The 14823-nt window shown below is 46.2% G+C and overlaps 1 protein-coding gene across 8 annotated transcripts in view; it reads left to right on the plus strand.

The window, feature by feature from the left end:
- Nucleotides 1-14823, plus strand: part of LDB1 (LIM domain binding 1) — a 308817-nt gene that overhangs the window by 41141 nt on the left and 252853 nt on the right. Inside the window, exon 1 of one of the 8 annotated variants that reach the window (XM_029610195.1) lies at nucleotides 1332-1371. The exons of the other annotated variants lie outside the window; for them this stretch is intronic. Within the exon in view, the coding sequence (XP_029466055.1) occupies nucleotides 1347-1371 (25 nt within the window). The 5' untranslated portion in view covers nucleotides 1332-1346. Of the gene's footprint in view, nucleotides 1-1331; nucleotides 1372-14823 lie in introns of those variants that run through there. 8 annotated transcript variants of the gene reach the window in all.

Below are 14823 nucleotides of genomic sequence, written 5' to 3' on the forward strand. Positions count from 1 at the left end.
GTGCAGGGAGTGAGTAGGAATATGGAGTAGGTTGGGCCCAGAAGGTATCAGTCCCCAGGGAAAAGTGAAAGAAAGTACAGAGGAGATCAAGGTTAGGTCTAGGGTGGGGTTAGAGAGAGAGAGAGGGCAGAGGAGATGGGGCCCAGGGGAGATAGCAGGAAGGGGCTCAGCCCAGAGGCAGAGTGAAGGGGTTCAGACCCTGATGGTGTTGGGGCAGGAGCTGGAGAGAGAGTGGAAGGGGTAAATCCAAGGGATGGAGAGGGAGGGGAGAGATAGAGGAGAGCAGAGTTCGGACCTGAGGGGGGAGAGAGTGAAAGGGGTTAGGCCTGCTGGGGAGGGCTGTAGGCCAGGGGAGTGGGGAGAGAGAGTGGAAGGAATAGTCTTGTTATCTACTCTTAAAATGTATTCCTAGGGGAATTCTGCATAAAAATATTTAAGATTCTGCATCTTTGAATAATAGCTTTTCTGTATTGCATTTTAAATTAATTATTCAAAAGAGTGTGATTTATATTGTATTTTGACCAATATAAAATAGGCATAATTTTGCAGAATGTTAAACAGGGTACACAGAATGTATAACTTATTTTGCACAGAATTCCCCCAGAATTATATTATATATCCAGCAATCATATGGATGGGCAGACAACACAGGCCGTACTGGACGTTTTCTGTTGTCACGTTTCTGTTCTATGAGGCTAGTATACTAAAGCATGCTTAACATCACCTGAGTACGCTTGTATTAATGGGCAATGTTAATAACATGCAAATGAGCTCAGATGGTAAAGTATATGTATACTTTACAGCAAAAACCTTGACTACATCTCACAGGGCATAGTTAATTTTCTTGAGATAAAACCATTGCGAAACAGTTTGTGTGTGTACTTTATCTCTGCTCTAATAAGTAATGAGGTGGCCTGCATAATTTTGCATCTCATTATCTCAGCATGGTGTTTGCAAGTAAACTCGCAAAAGCTAAAGTACATGCATATTACGAGCACCATTAGCATGTGAACACCTTGTCTGAGCATACTAATGGTGCTTTTTACAGGTGCACTTGGCGTTAGCAAGTTTAAGTGCACATTAGTAGATTGGCTTTCTTGTCTGCAGCTTTGCTAAAAAAGAAGAATGGAGTCTGCCTAGTCCTTTTGTGTAAAAGGTCTGGAACTTGAAGCATGGAGCTGGGCCTTATCAGCTCTCTCTCAGGTTGATAATGTGGTTTCCTGACGCTATGGGCGGAGGTATAGAGAAACTGGAGCGTGGTCAGAGGAGATGAGAGGAACTGACAGACCATCAAGTGTCTTTATGGTGTTCTCCAGCTTTCTGAAGACGAGTCCACGTGTTGCCAAATGGCTGAAGACTTTAAACTGGCAGGTAAGGCAAGAAAGTGTATGTATTAGTTTCCTTCTTGTAAATATGTTTGAAAAGGTATTTCTAGATTGCTTAGGATTACTGTACAGGACACCTGTACCATCTCTAGCCATTAAAAAAAAATATACAGTGTACATATGTACATGCAGTGTGTGTGTGTATATATATATTTTTTTTAAGTCAATCAAAGAACACCTAATACAAAAATAAATGATTTATACCCTTTAGAGTCTGAGTGAATTTTTTTTATAATATAATATATCAAAAAAATTGTAATGGGATGAAAAAGCTAGTTCATAGTTTACTGTAACACTGCCACAAAGGCAGCCATCACTCTCAGAGAGGCAGAAGTCTCTTTCCAGTCATTAGTGGCATAAAAAAAACATCCAATCAGCAAAAACAGTATTCAGAAAAGCCTTTACCATATAATAGTATGGGATCTCAAAAGATTCCAGCTCATAAACTTTTAAATAGTCATTGCTCAAATTGTGCTGCCATACTAAGACATTGCCATTTCAGAAAAATGATTTAAAAAAAAAAAAATCCATACAGAATCTAAAGGGTATAAATCACAAGATAATTTTAGTATTAGGTGTTCTTTGTTTTAGTGACTTATTTGATCCAGATTTGGGGAACACATTTTTGTTTATAGAACCATTTTTTTCAACTTCAATTTAGTTTAGTGTATATATCTATATCTACCTTATAAATGGCCTGTGACCGACGGCCCGCAAATGCGCAGTAGAGCGCAGCTCTACTGCGCATGTGCGGGCAAGGACGTTGGTCAGAAAAAAAAATGGCGGTGGGGCCGCAGGAGCGGGAGGAGAAGCAGCGGCGCCGCGCGCGCGCGCGCGGTGCCGCTACTTCTCCTCCCCAGATCTGCCGGCAGGAGCGGGAGGAGAAGTAGCACCGCTACTTCTCCTCCCGCTCCTGCCGGTGCCGCTACTTCTCCTCCCCAGATCTGCCGGCAGATCTCGGGGGGGGGGGGTGTCACTCCCGCGCCCCCCCCCCCCCCCGAGATCTGCCGGCAGGAGCGGGAGGAGAAGTAGCACCGCTACTTCTCCTCCCGCTCCTGCCGGTGCCGCTACTTCTCCTCCCCAGAAGAGAGGAGAAGTAGCTCCATTAACTCCTCCCGCTCCTGCCGGCAGATCTCGGGGGGGGGGGGGGGGGTGTCACTCCCGCGCCCCCCCCCCCCCCGAGATCTGCCGGCAGGAGCGGGAGGAGAAGTAGCGGCACCGCGCGCGCTCGGTGCCGCTACTTCTCCCCAGATCTGCCGGCAGATCTCGGGGGGGTCACTGCCGCGCGCGCGGGAGTGACCCCCCCCCCGAGATCTGCCGGCAGGAGCGGGAGGAGTTAATGGAGCCGGGTGAGGGTTGCGGGAAGTCGCGCTTACGGCGCCGGGAGGAAATGGAGGTGGGTGAAGGGAGGGACTGAGTGGGAGGGAGGGAGAGGGGGACTGAGTGAGTGGGAGGGAGGGAGAGGGGGACTGAGTGAGTGGGAGGGAGGGAGAGGGGGGACTGAGTGGGAGGGAGTGAGGGAGAGGGGGGACTGAGTGAGAGGAGAAGGGAGGGTGGGGAGGAGTGGGGGAGGGGGTGGTGAAGAGTGAGGGGAGAGAGAATGAGGGGGAGGTGAGAGACAGAGGGATGTAGCCCGTTTTAACGGGCTTTACGGCTTGTCTACCTTATAAATGGCCTGTGACCGACGGCCCGCAAATGCGCAGTAGAGCGCAGCTCTACTGCGCATGTGCGGGCAAGGACGTTGGTCAGAAAAAAAAATGGCGGTGGGGCCGCAGGAGCGGGAGGAGAAGCAGCGGCGCCGCGCGCGCGGTGCCGCTACTTCTCCTCCCCAGATCTGCCGGCAGGAGCGGGAGGAGAAGTAGCACCGCTACTTCTCCTCCCGCTCCTGCCGGTGCCGCTACTTCTCCTCCCCAGATCTGCCGGCAGATCTCGGGGGGGGGGGGGTGTCACTCCCGCGCCCCCCCCCCCCCCCGAGATCTGCCGGCAGGAGCGGGAGGAGAAGTAGCACCGCTACTTCTCCTCCCGCTCCTGCCGGTGCCGCTACTTCTCCTCCCCAGAAGAGAGGAGAAGTAGCTCCATTAACTCCTCCCGCTCCTGCCGGCAGATCTCGGGGGGGGGGGGGTGTCACTCCCGCGCCCCCCCCCCCCCCCGAGATCTGCCGGCAGGAGCGGGAGGAGAAGTAGCGGCACCGCGCGCGCTCGGTGCCGCTACTTCTCCCCAGATCTGCCGGCAGATCTCGGGGGGGTCACTGCCGCGCGCGCGGGAGTGACCCCCCCCCCCGAGATCTGCCGGCAGGAGCGGGAGGAGTTAATGGAGCCGGGTGAGGGTTGCGGGAAGTCGCGCTTACGGCGCCGGGAGGAAATGGAGGTGGGTGAAGGGAGGGACTGAGTGGGAGGGAGGGAGAGGGGGGACTGAGTGAGTGGGAGGGAGGGAGAGGGGGGCTGAGTGAGTGGGAGGGAGGGAGAGGGGGGACTGAGTGGGAGGGAGTGAGGGAGAGGGGGGACTGAGTGAGAGGAGAGGGAGGGTGGGGAGGAGTGGGGGAGGGGGGTGGTGAAGAGTGAGGGGAGAGAGAATGAGGGGGAGGTGAGAGACAGAGGGATGTAGCCCGTTTTAACGGGCTTTACGGCTTGTATATGTATATATTATATATACGCACATATATATAGATAGATTTCGACTTTAAATTAGCACGTAAATATTAATGTGCACAGGTGCACGCCTGGGTCTCCTGCCATATAACATTACTTTTGCTATGGATGATGTGTAAGTTATAAAATAAAGATAGACAGGCAGGGTTTTAAGGGTTGCAGCTAACGGGGGAGAAGGGAGGTTATTAAACTAGGGGGGTTTGGAAGTTCTATCCCTGACCTGGGTGAGCTGGAAACGAACTGGAAAAACTGGTAATGGCGTTGGTGCGCGTCTTTTAAAATCCCCCACTTACACGGTAGAAGCGGCATTTGCGTGCAGAGGCGCGCCTCCACTTAAAATTGCGTGCACATGTGCGCACGGTCAGGCTGTTTTATAATATGCATGCATGTACGCGCGTGCGTTATAAAATGGCCACGTCCCTGGGTGCGGGCCAACGAATGCGAGGACATGAGCGCCCACGCACCTGTTTAAAAGTTACCGTCCCTGGCTTTAGGGCACTTCTGACTCTGAATAAAGATGCTAGACACTCCGGTGGGGTGTTCCAAAATAAATTTACTACAAATAAATATACTTCTAGCCCACTCCGCAACCAAATCTTCAATTGATGTTCACAAAAATGAATCCAAAATGTTCTGATGGCCTCAGGCCTGCATGGCTGAGCCAGTGTCCTTTTTGGTGGCCACCATTAGGAAAATGACCCAGGCTTTCAAATGGTGGAAAGAGGGCTCCTAGTATGGTTGGGATCTCCTGTCTCTTCCTTCTGATATTACTGGGGACCTGTGTGTTAGAGAGACTCAAATCCAAAAATCTTTTCTTCCTGCCCCCCTCCGGGCAAGGAACTGTTGGCAAAGATTCCTTCCAAAACAATAGGAACAAAACTCTCTGCTCCAAAAAAAAAAAAAAAAATACTCTGCTCTAATATTCTAGGAATTTGTGAGAGGTTATTTTAGAAAACAAAAGACAATTGGTAAGAAAATAAAATAGAAAGTTAGGGAGAATGGCACCTGGCATGACACAGTCACTGGTTACTGCAGAGTTCTTGGGGAAACGTTTCTCAAAGGTGGCCAACACCAGCCACGCCCTGGTATCCTGTTCTTGAAGCCCTCTCATTATCTGCAAACCTACGTACAAGGAGCCTACGAAAGAGAAGGATGAGTAGAATGGCTTTTGACTGCTAGCAGAACACTTGAGTGGCATAAAAAAAGACACTGGGATCTAAACATTTATTTCCTAACTTATACATAACATAGCATAGTGACAAAATCTTGTCAGCAGAAAAAGACCAGGGAGGAGGAATAGCCTAGTGGTTAGAGCAGTGGGCTATGAACCAGGAAACCAGGGTTTGAGTCCTGCTGTTGCTCCTTGTGACCCTGGGCAAGACTCTTTACCCTCCATTGCCTCAGATATCTCAGATCAAAAGTCGGTATATAAAAATAATAAATAAATAAATGGTCCGCCCAGCAAGTTTCTCATGGTAGTAACTGCTGCTCTGTGCAGGTTACCCCCAAGCCTTATGTTAAGGGTAGTAGTAATAAAAATCAAAACCAAGCAACTGTCAAGCCCATCACAAAATTACTGCTAGCAACATTTTTACAGGGTGAGCAGTCTTCTTAATAATTCAGAAAATGCTGCTGCTTGAACGTGCTATGCTTTTGGACTTGGCCGTAGAAGCAGTCCTGTGATTTATCCCTAATATCTGCGTATCAGTACAGTAAAGCTTGGGGCCCAGCATTGACTGTCGTCTGAATCCAATTCCCCTTTTTTCCCCACAGTCAAAGCAGAGAGCGATGTTGCAGTTGCATCACAAGCATCAAGACCTATTGGTTAAGGATAGTAATTCCCATGCCTTATGTTAAGGGGACTAACTATTGCTCCTTGTCGGTGACCCCCATACATGATCTTCTTTTGTTATATTTATCAGTTTTAGTATTGCTGTTTTTATGCTCGTTCCTTTGTAAATCGCCTAGACCTTTTTGTGTTAGGTGATCCATAAATTTAATAAATGCAAATGTATACACCTTTCCCTTCATTTTCAATTGCTAGCCTTTAGGGATCCACAGTATTTATCCCATACCCTTTTGAATTCGTTTACTGTTTTCCTCCTCACCACCTCTGCTGAAAGGGCATTCCAGGCATCCACCATCCTCTCTGTGAAAAAATATTTCCTGATGTTGGAGTTTCATATTGTGACCCCATACTTCTACAGTTTCCTTTCCAAGATAAAAGGTTTCAAGTTTGTGCATCATTAAGACCTTTCAGGTATCTGAAGGTTTGTATCATATCTCCCTTGCCCCTCCTCTCTTGCAGGATATACATATTCAGATCCTTTCGGGTCTCCTCAGAAGTCTTCCAGTACAGACCCCACACCATTTTGGTCACCTTTCTCTGGACCACCTCCGATCTGTAACAAAAATCAATAAAAACAGATTTTGTAACTCTATAGGCACCTTGGATTCTTTCAAATATTTAAATCAACAGCACAACATACATTCCTGAATATGTCTAAGGGATGGCCCAATTTCTTGAATTGTACTATATTAGAACATAAGAACATATGAAATTGCCTTGCTGGGTCAGACCAAGGGTCCATTAAGCCCAGCATCCTGTTTCCAACAGAGGCCAAACCAGGCCACAAGAACCTGGCAATTACCCAAACACTAAGAAGATCCCATGCTACTGATGCAATTAATAGCAGTGGCTATTCCCTAAGTAAACTTGATTAATAGCAGTTAATGGACTTCTCCAAGAACTTATCCAAACCTTTTTTGAACCCAGCTACACTAACTGCACTAACCACATCCTCTGGCAACAAATTCCAGATCTTTATTGTGCGTTGAGTGAAAATAATTTTCTCTGATTAGTCTAGTCTTAAATGTGCTACTTGCTAACTTCATGGCATGCCCCCTAGTCCTTCTATTATTCGAAAGTGTAAATAACTGATTCATATCTACTCGTTCAAGACCTCTCATGATCTTAAAGACCTCTATCATATCCCCCCTCAGCTGTCTCTTCTCCAAGCTGAACAGCCGTAACTTCTTCAGCCTTTCCTCATAGAGTTGCTGTTCCATCCCCTTTATCATTTTGGTTGCCCTTCTCTGTATCTTTTCCATCGCAACTATATCTTTTTTGAGACGTGGTAATCAGAATTGCACACAGTACTCAAGGTGCAGTCTCACCATGGAGCGATACAGAGGCATTATGACATTTTCCGTTCTATTAACCATTCCCTTCCTAATAATTCCTAACATTCTGTTTGCTTTTTTGACTGCTGCAGCACACTGAGCCGACGATTTTAAAGTATTATCCACTATGATGCCCAGATCTTTTTCCTGGGTGGTAGCTCCTAATATGGAACCTAACATTGTGTAACTACAGCAAGGGTTATTTTTCCTATATGCAACACCTTGCACTTGTCCACATTAAATTTCATCTGTCAGTTGGATGCCCGATCTTCCAGTCTTGCAAGGGCCTCCTGTAATGTATCACATATTTACACAGTTGTTTGGAATGTAAGATGGGATGCAGTGACACTTATTTGCAGACACTTTCTGTTAAGGATACTTTTTCAGCTCTTTACACTGTATCTTTTTGGTTCCTCGAGCTCACCTTCCTCCATGCCTGGGCTTTCAACCCTGCAGGGGAAAATGCCTCCAGCTAATTTGCTACAATTGTGATGGCGGGGGGGAGGGGGGGGGAAGTGGGTGTGGTTAGGGCCGCACGCGATTTCATTTGTGGCCGTCAATTGTTTTTCTCTGACTAAGCCCCATCCTAGCTTCCTTTGTAATGCAGCTATCCCAGTGAGAGGATTGAGCCGGGGACTATAGACTGCACCCCCCATTTAGAAGCTGGTATGATTACCGAGTATCACAATAAAAAGTAAAAGTGCATGTGCACCATAAACCCCGTACATTAGTGTTACTGTTGCACAATGACTGGGACTTTACCTCAGGAGGCTGTAATTGCACCTCAGTTGTGCTCCCAGCCCCTGCCAGTCTGATGAATGGGAGTCATCAGTTCAGCAATTATGCTCTGTTTCTTTGGATATGTTTCTATGGCTTTTCAGGAATGGTCTGCAGCACTATCTGTGGATATACCAGGGTCATAATACTGATGACTATCAGTACAACAGCACCTTTATTGACTTTGATTCACATTGGAGGGACTGACTTAGTGGGAGGACCTTTGAAAGAATTATTCTCTCTCGGGCCTGAAATAGCCAGAAAGAAAAGGGGAATCATAATAACCGCCTGAATTAAAAATATTCCTGTGCTAGCACCACCGCGTCAATATTATTCAGTACCTCTAGTGGCCCCAGATCAAGGTTCAAAGGGGCTGATATAATAAGATGTGCTAATGCTAACATAGGTTTTTTCTTCTGTTTTAGTGTGCATTTTTCTGGTGTAAGCTAACTCTGGTATATAACAGGGGTTTTAACTCCTACAAAATATGCACTAAATCAGGAGTGAAAACCAGTGCTAAGATTAGTATGGGTGCAATCAAATCCCATGTAAAAGAAGGTATCAGCTATTCCTAAACAATGCAGGGAGGTGTATTAAAAGGGTAAACAACTTTAAAGCACATTTTCTTATCATTGGACATTTAACACCTGAGTCAGAGCAAGAGTAAAACTTAACTCTCATATTCTGGTTGCCATATTATACTATTGCTGTGCCCAGTGTGGGCAATAGAATAACTTTGGCTACCAAAAAATGTGAGTTTACTCCACGTTGAACCTAGGGGTTTCAATTCCAGTGCTCTTGGGGGCGTGCACCTACAGTTATGCATTATGCATCCAACTTTGGCGTACTGTTTAACTGTAGATGCCCACCCCAGGGAGCTTACACTTTGTTCAGCAAGCTGCTAAGTGCCCACTCCAAAGAGCAAATTCTTGCATCCAAGGCCTTTTTAGCAGAAAAAGGCAAGTAAAATAAAAGCATAAGCTCCCGGGGGTAGGAGTATTGCAGCTAGCTTAACAACGCATACGTTCTCTGGGGAGGGCATCTAAAGCTGAACAGGATGCCAAAGTTGGGATGCGCAACACCAAGTGCATACCTTTCAGCAGAAGGTGCCTTCCCCAGAGAGCTTATGTTTTTTGTTCAGCTGTAAGGGTGAGCCCCAGAGAGCTTACGCCTTCTGGGGTCTGAAGTGGAGTAAACACATTTCTGGTGGCCAAAGTTATTCTATTGCTGCGCTCAGTCTGGTAGAAAACGACACCCACATGAGGACAGCATAGAATATCATGGCCATCAGAAATGTGAGTTCATTTTTATTTCACCTCAGGCCAAGGAGTTAACCTGAAAATCCACTTAAGTGCATTAAAGCAGGAGTACAAAGGTAAGCCTTTGAAGTTGAGCGAGTGTGACCAAAATGCACTTGCATGCAAGATTGTGCCTAAGTCGGGATGCCCAGTGCCAGTCTTGCTTGCAAGGCCATTTTACCAAGTGAAATCAAAGGGTAAGCCCTTTGGAACAGGCAACTACAGCCATTTGAGATGCACAGCATCAAAGTGCATACTGTTCAGCTGTAGGTGCCTTCCCTAGAGAGCTTACCCTTTGATTTCACTTGGTAGGCCTTGCCCAAATGGTCTTGCATGTGAGCTTGTTCCCAAGTCAGGATGCTCTTGCATGCAAGGTCATTTTGGTCACACTCCTTCAAATGTTAGCACTTAACCTCCTTACTCCAGTTTTAATATAGTTTTCTGCATTAGTGCGGATTTTTAAATTTAACTCCAATTTTAGTGCACATTTTTCATTTAGCACTCTTTTTAACCTCCTGATTGATTTGCATCTCATTAGCTTACTGCACCCTGTGGGGATCCCCACTTTTAACAAGTGCATTAAGTAAAGCCTGCACTGAAATGTAACTCTTGGTTTTAGCAGAGGTTTTATTACATCGTCCTCTAAGTGACCTTGTTCACACTAGGGGGCAGGGGGCTGTCTACTAAAGCTCATCGTGGCTGATGTGTTTCATGCACACATTCCCAAGTATGCATGTACCAACCTGCTGCTAGTACCCAATGTGGCCACTGGAAACTGAAATAGGTCAAAGCCATGGTAATGAGTACATTGCTTATTATTGTAGTGTTTGCTAAGATGCATTAAATTTGCCTTGGCCACATTACAAGTGCTGGTAATACTATGAGGTGGCAAAACTGCCAGTCAGGCAAAGACAGATGAAGAGCAAGATAGGCCGCCTTCCTGCTCTATCTGCTATGTCTCTGGGGATTTTTAGTATAGGGGGAGGAGGGACTGGGGTCTTTTATATATGGGGCCTGAGGGATCTGGCTTGCTTCAAGGTGGGTAACTTGACTCAGAGGTTCAAAGGATTCAGGGGGAGGGATGATGTATAGTTGGGCAGAGATCCCCCATATTGGTGCCCCCTCTTGCCCACACCAGATATCCTGCAGTCCAATCTAAGTAGGCCTACAGCCAGGTCAGTTAACGGGGGCTGCAGGGGACCACACCGAGCCTGGCCATGTTAAATTGGCCTTGTCCAGTTTAACATGCCCAGTTTTAATGTAGATGCAATCTGCATCTCATTAGCTTTGTTGATATCAAATTAAACTGCAGTTTAATGGGGGGGGGGGGGGGGGGGGGGTGTTTGCCAATTTTTAACACACTTCAATAGCCAGACCCCTAAATCTTTTAAAATGGATTCAGGGCTCGATAATAAATCCCCATTCTGTGGCTATAGAAAAAAAGAAGGGCTTAGTGAATCAGGCAGTCAATGATTTAAACCATCGTAAAACTGATGTACTGAAGCTATCATGGCCTATGATCCACACTAACCAAACATACCTGCCTGAGTTATCAACAGCTGTTTTTCTAACCTCCTCTGTGTCAAAAACTATCTAGCTGACAATTGATTTAGTTCAAAGTTTAAAAACAGCAGTACTAGTGAGGAATTGTTTTAGAGCATTCAGTTGGCAGTTAAAATCATTTAAGTATTGTGTCTCATTCTGTTTTATACTTTTTTTGTAAATTTTATACCAGATGAAATAGTGTTTTAAAGTTTTTGAAAACTCTTCCTCAGTCATTCATGTTAAGAACATTGGCATGCTGATGTGCTGATTCTGGGCAGAAACAGCTGGGAAGGGAACTGAAAAAAAGATTACTTTTAAAAAGAACTGTGAAAATATAAGAGAGAGCATCTGAACTCACTCCCTGAGCTGCTCCATTAATCAGCTTGCCCCAGAACATTCTGGAAGACCTTGGAAGCCCATTTGTTTAAGCTGGCCTTCTGTCACGAAGTCTTATCATAACTATCGGCTATTTTTACCTCTGGAAGACTGGGCTACAACTGTTTTTTTGTATTATTGTTTTATCACTTGCTTCTATGATTTTATTATGAATATTCTTTATGTACATTGCTGCGAACCTTTGTGATGTGTGCAGGTAATAAGTCCTTTTTAAATACCGTATTTTTCGCTCCATAAGACGCACCTGACCATAAGACGCACCTAGGATTCAGAGGGGGAAAATTTAAAAAAAAAAAAAATTGTGCTAAACCGGCTCTGCGTCTGGGCGTCTTATGGAGCAAATTAGGGGAGTGCATAGTTTTTTTTTTTCTCCCCATTTTGTTTTCGGGTCTGGGGAGGGCCATTTCGGTCCACTCCCCAGATCAGAAAATTTTTCTTTCTGTGGGAACCCCCAAAACCCCCCCCCCCCATCCCAACCCTTTAAATTAACAACCTCCACCCCCCTGACCCCCCCAAGACCTGCCGAATTAATTTCCTGCAACCCCCCAAGACCTGCCGAATTAATTTCCTGCAACCCCCCACCCTCCTGACCCCCCCAAGACCTGCCAAACGTCCCTGGTGGTCCAGCGGGGGTCCAGGAGCGGTCCGGGAACGATCTCCTGGGCGTGAGCCGTCGGCTGCCAGTAAACAAAATGGCGCCGACGGCCCTATGCCCTCACTATGCCACTGAGACCGACCGCTGCTATTGGTCGGTCTCAGTGACATAGTGAGGGCATAGGGCCGTCGGCGCCATTTTGTTTACTGGCAGCCGACGGCCCTATGCCCTTACTATGTCACTGAGACCGACCAATAGCAGCGATCGGTCTCAGTGACATAGTGAGGGCATAGGGCCGTCGGCTGCCAGTAAACAAAATGGCGCCGACGGCCCTATGCCCTCACTATGTCACTGAGACCGACCAATAGCAGCGGTCGGTCTCAGTGACATAGTGAGGGCATAGGGCCGTCGGCGCCATTTTGTTTACTGGCAGCCGACGGCCCACGCCCAGGAGATCATTCCCGGACCCCCGCTGGACCACCAGGGACGTTTGGCAGGTCTTGGGGGGGTCAGGAGGGTGGGGGGTTGCAGGAAATTAATTTGTCAGGTCTTGGGGGGGGGGGGTTGTAGGAAATTAAGTCGGCGGGGACTTGGGGGAGTCGGGGGGGGGGGTGTTTGTTAGATTTTTGTTTGGTTTTTTTTTTATATTCGCTCCATAAGACGCACATACATTTTCCCCCCACCTTTGGGGGAAAAAAAGTGCGTCTTATGGAGCGAAAAATACGGTAGATAAAATATGCGAGGGGGCAGGGAATGGAGGCTCAGGCATTAAGACCATGTAAGGACTCAATAAAAACCAAGAAAGGTGCAGCTGAATGTGTTTTCAGAACTCTTGTTAGGATCACATGTATATCAGGGTGCCATTTTGACTGACCTTGATGGATAGCCAAACCGATTTGCTCTTCTGAATTTGGACAGGCGATTTTGAGTTCTGTACTGAGAAGACAATTTTCAGAGCCACTGATGCAGGTGGGGAAAAAAAAGCAGTTTACATGTATGGACTGGCTGTCCCTTCCTTAATCCTCTTAAAAGCAGGCATGGGGGATCCATGACGTGATTAACGTTTAGGCATTTATTTATTTATTTATTTAACATTTTTTTATATACCGAAATTCTAGCAACAATGTTGCTAATCATTTCGGTTTACATATAACATTGGAGTGACTTAAAATGCGAGTCTTACATGGAACAGGAAAATGAACTTGGAGACAATTGAATAAATACTAATAACAAATAACATTAAAACAAAAACAGTAGTAATAGACATGTTATATACAGGCGATTAAAATGAATCAGTTATGAATAAGATATCTGCAAAATAGACAAGAGGGATTGGAAAATTAATTCTTTAGTTGTTGAGCTAAGAGGTATTATATGGCATAGACCTGGAGGAGGGATTTGTGGCATAGACCTGGAGGAGGCATGTGTAAGTGGAGATGTTCCCAGGATCGTGTTTTGGGTGGGATCAGAAAATAAAACGTGCGTAAGTTGCAGTTTCAAGTCCAGGTTATTTTCTGTAGAAAATTGAGCCGTGTGTGTGTGTGTGTGCAAAACCCCTTTTTTTGCTCCTAAGGGCACATAACTCATTTATTTCTTCAGGGCTGCTCTGGCTAGCAAATCCATCCCACGCTTAACTCTCAGTCCCTTGGGGGGGGGGGGGGGGGGGGGGGGGAGAATACTTTTTATGGGAGTAAGCTCTCTTTTGTGGCTCAGATGCTGAGAAAAAATGCTGTGTGTGTGCAGTCATTTGATGCTTCCCTTGAGGTGAAAGGCTGTAAGAATTCAGACAGGACCAAGTCTGGGTGTTAAAGGTTTACTCATAAATTAAAGTCCATTATCCAGAAGTGGGAATTTACATCTGACTGAAGGTACAGATATGATTCTGGGTAGGTAAGTGTCCTTTTACCAGACTTCTAGGTAGAACCCTTGGAGATCTTAATTGTACAAATTCTCCCAATGGCTGTGCGGCAATCCTAGTGGGAAAATCCTACCTTTGAACATCTTCTTCTCAGACACCCCGCCCATCCTGGTCCTGTAGTTGTAGAGATACGGATGAGGTCTCCTGCTCTTATTCTTCCTTCTTTAAAGATTCTTTCATCCTTATCCTCTGATCTTTGTGGGGAACTTCTCTTGGGAAAAAGTCAGTAGGATCAGGCAAGTTCTCTGCTCTGAAATCCTAGTGGGGAAGGGGGGATCCAAAAACCTCCTCACTCTTCTTAAGTCCAAAAATACTTTAAAGCTTAAACTTCAGCCTTCACTCTCTCTCTCTCAGCAGGATCCATCACTGGTGCTTGCCCACCTAGGGTTTTGAGTAGGGTCACAGTTCTTTGGTCCCTTGGTGAGAGCCCTTTTGACTCTAGAGGGTACCAGGTTTAAAACTTTATCTCTCTGTAAATTATAAGAAGGACCCTCAGACAGGGAGCGCACTGGGAGGAGTCACTTCTAAAATAAACTCCTTTGGGGGAAACTGGCAGGCCCCACCAGAGTGTGAAAAAATAATCTTTACTTCTCGACTGTTTCCTCAAACTGAACCCTTGGGTGTATTAACATGGCTCAGCTAAACAGTCTTCAGGCATCCAATCCAGACTCTCCAGGTGGGAGGGACTGAGGGATATGGACGGCTCCTTACAAAGTGTGTTCTAAGGACAGGGACAGGGACATCTGGTGGCCAGACCAAGAGTTCACACTTGAAAAAGCTGGTGTCAAACCCATAGGTAACTTCGTCCCCTGCGGCAGGTTTCAGAGTGAAGGGATGGCGTGGACCTCTTCCTAGAAATTCTGCACAAAGTTCTTGGATTATAAAAGAATCCAGGGGCTTCGTCCGGAAGTGGATGATGTGAATATTGCCTCTAGAATGCAGAAGCCCTGAACCTTTATCCAGGATTGAAAAGTCTTTCTTTTTAAACATTAGTGGAGTAAAATCAGTGGGTACCATCTCTCTCCATCTAATGAGTCTGCCTCGTAATAAGAAACATCACTTAATCCAAAATGTGCTC

Source organism: Rhinatrema bivittatum, chromosome 7 (genome assembly GCF_901001135.1).
Source record: "Rhinatrema bivittatum chromosome 7, aRhiBiv1.1, whole genome shotgun sequence".
NCBI lineage: Eukaryota > Metazoa > Chordata > Amphibia > Gymnophiona > Rhinatrematidae > Rhinatrema > Rhinatrema bivittatum.